Source organism: Thermobia domestica, chromosome 6 (assembly GCF_964235325.1).
Source record: "Thermobia domestica chromosome 6, izTheDome1.hap1.1, whole genome shotgun sequence".
Lineage (NCBI taxonomy): Eukaryota > Metazoa > Arthropoda > Insecta > Zygentoma > Lepismatidae > Thermobia > Thermobia domestica.
In genome coordinates, this window is record NC_137459.1 from 112703903 (window position 1) to 112710116 (window position 6214).

General features: G+C 35.2%; 1 protein-coding gene across 1 annotated transcript; it reads right to left on the bottom strand.

Annotated features, from left to right (window-relative positions):
* Positions 1 to 4400: 4400 nt before the first annotated feature.
* Positions 4401 to 4853, bottom strand: LOC145687274 (protein GVQW3-like). The gene has a single exon (XM_081760748.1). The coding sequence runs from the start codon at positions 4851 to 4853 to the stop codon at positions 4401 to 4403; it is 453 nt and encodes a 150-aa protein (XP_081616874.1).
* Between the last annotated feature and the right edge of the window lie 1361 nt (positions 4854 to 6214).

Sequence of the window (6214 nt, forward strand, 5' to 3'; positions counted from 1 at the left end):
TGACTGCAGGCGACAGCGACGAGATAGTTGCGCAACTGTTTTGTCGCCAGTGAGCGGTAGGCCTTATTCTTTCATTGTCAGTACTGACTTCCAGTTCAAGAACCTATAACCTGAAAGTAGATAACTATCATCATTAAAATAGGAAGGTGTCGGAAACAGAAGGAATATAGAATTGTGCTGTTTTTATTTATAGTTAATAATACTTTAATATTACTACAAACGGTCTTGAACATCATATATACTATTTCTCTTTTCAGGTTTGTCGGCAGATATAACATTCTTAGAATTCTCAGATATGGAAGATGTGATCACTTGGCATCCAAGCAGGATAAAATAACAGAAGAAGATGAAGAAATTCCTTTGGAGCAAATGCAAACATGGAGGGCGTAGATGTATGCAATCAACTCCTTGAATGTTACAAAAAAAAAAATATTCAAGACAAGAAAGTGGACACTGAAAGTCATCTTGCATTTCCTTAATGTGTGTGTGGTGAACTAGTGGTTACAGTACAAAGAAGATTGTAGATCAAATGGGATTGCAAGGAAGAAGATAAATGACCTATTGGATTTCAGAACGAACCTGGAAGAAGCATTATTATCAATAAAAGATCGCAAACGAAGACAAAATGCTGACGAGATTGAAGATTATTCTGATTCCACCCAATGACGAGCGCAAAGGATCTAGAGGTCATCTAGGAAACCAGTAAAGAACAAGAGATATGACGGCTATGATGACCACTAGCCAGAAATTGACAATCTTGCATCAGCGAGTTCTTGTCGAATGACGGGGTGTGTCAGAAGAACAAGAACTCGATGTGTGAAATGTTTCCGCTAACTTTGCCTTACAAAAGTGAAGAATTGTTTCCTTAAATTTCACATGCAATTTGCATGAACGTCGATGAAAATTAATAATATTTGTAACAATCTTATCTTAATCCAAGAATACAGAAATAAATATGTACTTACCTTAAAGAACTTTTTAGTAGTCCCTGATGTAAAATATACGTAGTAGCTCATAGGATTTTACACATTATGTGAATTATATCATGAACATATTACTTGCTCAAACTGCTTGAATATTGTGCAGTTCAATGTTTAAATAATTATTTTAGTACTAAGCAAAACCTAACCCGCACAATTGTGCGCCCCCACCCCCTCCGAAAGCAACAATGTCATGGGAAAATCATTGTGATTTTTATATATCTTGGGTCAATATTAATCGAAAATAAACAATTTTAAGTGAAATCACTCACTAAATTTGTCGCCGTGTTGAAAGGGATATAAATGAGACACTATTTGGTGAAAAAAGACAGTGCTTAACTCTATGCATTTAGCAAGGCAGGTGGAAGTCTTCTCCGTGTTTTGTTACACAAGATCGTATTTAATGGAAGCCATATGAAAATAGAAACGATCCCAGGATCATTTTACCTTATGATTATTTCATTTTCTTATGGATTATTTTTCCGTTGTTGTTTATTTGGTTCAAGGTAACCCACATGAGCATGGTAATGAAATCCTTGGAGATAGGCCTACTTTAAATGATGTCCAGCAAAACCCATCGAACCATTCTAGGCCTGATGTTCTGGAAGCTGCTGTTAAAAATTAAAGGAACATAACAAGTAGACAATATTTCTAAAACAAAAAAGTTGCAAAGCGCAAAAAAAAAAAAAAAAAGAGTAATACCAACTTTCATCTGCTTTTGATAACCTATCTATGACAGATACCGAGTGTATCTATTATCATGACTTATATTCAAAGTCTGCTGGAGGTGAGGGTTACATAATGTGTCAGCAGTTACGAAAATGGGCCCACAATCAGTGTGCTGGTGCTGATGAAGATGAAAATTTATTTGTGGGACATGTGTTTGCCACTTAAGCTACAAGAAAGCTGATCCCAAAGAAAGCATAACAGAATTAAGTGTTCAAAAAACGTTTTCCTATATTGAACAATATATTAGCCTACTTTAACAAACGATAAATAATGTTATTACTAACATGCATTAACACAGTATTACTATACACTGTACTCCACTTTTTCTTATATATATATATATATATATATATATATATATATATATATATATATATATATATATATATATATATATATATATATTAATAAAATCATTTTTGTAAGTTTACAAGATTTTTCTATTGTTTCCAATGGAGGGATCATTTTACACACCCTTAAAGCAAAACGATCTTTTTTGTAATAATTCAAATTTGTGTCAAAATAATATGGAAGATGTGTATTGACAATGTTCAAAATTGCACGTTAGAAACCTCAGATAACATCTTGTCCTACCGACACAATTACCACAATATAGATCACTAGAGCTAAGATCTGGAAGCCAATTTGTCTTAAGGGGATCATTTATCCACCTCTCCCCTACATAAAAAAAAAATAAACTACAACAACAGTGAAACAATTCTTTTTAGTTTGACGTCTAACGGTTATATGCTTTAATCTAAATGAGACAGATGTTTAATGAGAGTGAATGATTAAAAAGGTAAAGTTAAGTACTTCTCAACGGGTAATCAAACCCTGAACCGGGGAATCAAAAGACGTTCGGGGCTAGCCACAAGACCAGCTGAGAGGACTAGAACAACCAGCAGAGCTGCGTGTTCTTTGCATGGAAAATATATATGTAACCTTCAGTGAATATAAAACCAGAAATTTGAAAATTGTAACAATTTTCCCAATTTAGAAATGGAACTTCCGAAATATACCGAAACACGTAATGCCTTACTTATGTATTTATTAATTTTAAGTAGAAGTTTAAATGTCGTAACGCAAGCATCCATTTTAAACCAAAACTTACACGGTTGTTTTCTAAATAATAATAATAATAATAATAATAATAATAATAATAATAATAATAATAATAATAATAATAATAATAAAACGAAATCCCAAAACAATAACATTACATCCAATTTATCCTTATTAGGAATGACATTTTCAAAAACGGGTACGTTTTCCTTTATTTTGATTTGGGAGTTTGTATGCCGAGTTTCGTAACCCTAACTTCAGTCACACATAAGATACGCTTTTATTTAATAAAAAAAATGTAGGATAAGTATTATAAATTCTTATCCCTTAAATTTGTAACAAAACGAACTTTCGTTCAAATTTTACGTTTCTAGCTATAGTAATATGGGCTTGGCGATCATGAGAGTCAATGCTTTTACTGTCTTATATAATATATTATTGTTTCAATAACACTAAATGACAGTTTGTCGATAATATTTTAGTTGACTAAGCTTAAGCAATAGTTTTCTTATGTAATTTTGTTACTGTACAGTAAAAAAAAGTGCAAATTCAACACAATGTATCTGTCTTAAATTTTGACTCAGTTCTGGTACCTCTTTAACTTCATCACACTTTGGAGTAAAGTGTTAAAATGGTAGTTGTTAAATGAACTACCTGCCATGCTGAAAAGTCAATTTATTAAAATACCATTAGTGTTGTTTTATATGCAATTGCCAAAAGGAAAACACACACACACACACACACACACACACACACACACACACACACACACACACATATATATATATATATATATATATATATATATATATATATATATATATATATATATATATATATATATATAGTACTTACTAAACAGACATCACTTTCATGAGGGACAGTAAATTGATTGATTGAGGTTTAATGGGGATGTAAGCATCTGAGGGACAATAACATAAGACATAATTTATTTACAATGTTATTTACGTGATATACGAGGGGCGTTCAGTATGCTCTAATACTCAGCAAGAAAGCAAAATATAATAGAAATGAAAATATGCTTATTTTTCAACATAATCTCCTGCCCTTTCAATGCACTTAGTCCATCGCCGCTCCAAAGCTTCTATACCCTGTTGGAAGAAGATGTCCTCTTGCTTCTGCAACCACGTATTGACAGTAATCCATGACAGCATTGTCACCCCGAAAAACCTGTCTAGGGAGATGCTGCTTCAAATGTGGAAGTCACTTGGGGCTAGGTCGGGTGAATAAAGGAATGCGGTACCAATTCAAATACAGCTGTATGAATTGCAGCCATGGCAACACCGGACTTGTGAACGGGAGCATTGTCCTGATGCAGCAACACTCCACCCACCAACAATCCTCGTCTCTTGCTCTCAATTGCAGCTCGCGATTTTGGTATAAGGTCAACATAATACTGGCCCGTCATTGTGGTTCCATGTTCCAGATAATCCACCTGCAGTATCCCCTTGACATCCCAGAAAACAGTTGTCATAACCTTTCTAGCTGACTGTTGAGCACGGAATTTCTTCGGGGTTGGAGAGCTGGTGTGATTCCATTGCATTGAGCTTTGTTTGGATTCGGGGTCAAAGTGGTGGACCCATGTTTCGTCCACTGTCACAAATCGTGTCAAAAAGTCCTCTGAATCTGCACGATACCTGTGAAAAATTGCCTTGAAAATGTTACTTTGCTCCTCTTCTGATCAGCATTCAGGTTTCGCGGGACCCATCGTGCCGAGACTTTCTTCATACAAAAACGATTGGTGAAGATGTTGTGAACTGTGCCGGTTGACAAGCCTATACTCTCTGCTAAATACATAATGGTAACTCGTCTGTCTGCCATAATCATGTCCAGGATCTTCGCAATGTTTTCTTCGGTGGTCACTGTTACTGGTGTCCCACCTGTATGGGCATCTTCGCATGATTGTCTGCCACATCTGAACTCACGGCACCATCTCGCAACTGTAGGATATGATGGATCAGACTGTCCTAATGTTTGCACCAAGTCGTCATGAATTTCCTTTGGCTGTAAGTTTATCAATTGCAGGTACTTGATGACCGCACGAACCTCACTATTTTCCATTTTCACAGAGTTCTTACAGATGTTCTACTGCAAACATCTACAAAGAAGAAAGTACATGGTCAAATAATATGCACTGCGGCATAAAGTCATCATAGGATGTCTACTTTCTACACATGTTGAAATCATGATCCTACATGAGGGGGAAGGGGGCCAGTATTAGAGCATACTGAACGCCCCTCCTATATCTGAACGCGGGAAGAGGGGACACACGCACGCTGGCAATGGCCTTTAACAGGTCTGCTTGCGAGTTTTTTTTTTCGCTTGCCAGGGTGTAGGCGAGTTATCCGGACTACTGGGTTATCGAGTGCCGAGTTTTAGGGACTCTACTGTATATGAACTAATGATTGCCTTCAAAGCATTTCATATAGTGTATAAATGTGGATGCCCAACAATTGTAAAGTCAGAAACTGCGCTCTCCAATTTATTGCGCATACGAAAATATGTGAAAACAATTATTAAACAGCTATTTAATATAATTTTTTGGACTCTGCCTAGCTATTGATGTTCTTGATTGTATTCACAACACATTTAAAATAATTATAAACAGAAAACAGGGGCAAATTTAACAAAGAAGCGTACGAGTATTTATTTCCAATCTTTAGTGTCAGAATCAACTGAAACCTGAATTTTTCAATGGAAATTATTATTTATTCACTTAAGATTGTTATGAGCTCAATGGACATTCAAAACATAGTGATTATCGCAAACAATATGAAAATCAAGAGTGTGAGCTAATCCTTCAACATACTTATTGTGGATCATGACATTATAAATAGTGAAACAGTAATACAAGTTACTTTAGAATGATACTCTTTGTGACGAAGATTATGTATGTTTCATGAAAGGGAACCTAAAAGAAGGTGTGTTCTAGTACAGGAAACAAGCTATGTCTTTTGTGTAGCACTGATTAACTGGAAAAGAAGATAAACACCTGTCTCGCTGGATTTTAATGTATTAATCAGAGAAGTAGTTGCCTGCTGTGCTTTCAATAGTGTATAGTGTTCTTCGGGACTTCAGTGTAGATCATGGGTGGATGTTTTCTGTTTGGTGACTCATAAGATTCAGACTAAACAACCAAAGATGGTTTCAATGTCAGCTTGAACTAGGGGCCATCACATCATATTTTCTGCCAGGTACTGGTCAAACGGTGATGTCATACTTCAATATTACATCCTTTCTTATCCTTGTCATACGTAAGGAGATGAATAAAAAGACATTTATTACTTTTGATGCATGAATTAATATACATAGAAGTCATACTCTGCTCTTTGTGCATACAGAATAATTAACAATACAGTGTTATGTAGGGGATGAGCCTATATAATAAACGTTCATTAGCGTGAGTGAGTTTTAATCATAAA

Excerpts from the sequence above, each read along its gene's own strand:
- LOC145687274 (XM_081760748.1), bottom strand. The coding sequence starts at position 4,853 with ATGGAAAATAGTGAGGTTCGTGCGGTCATCAAGTACCTGCAATTGATA.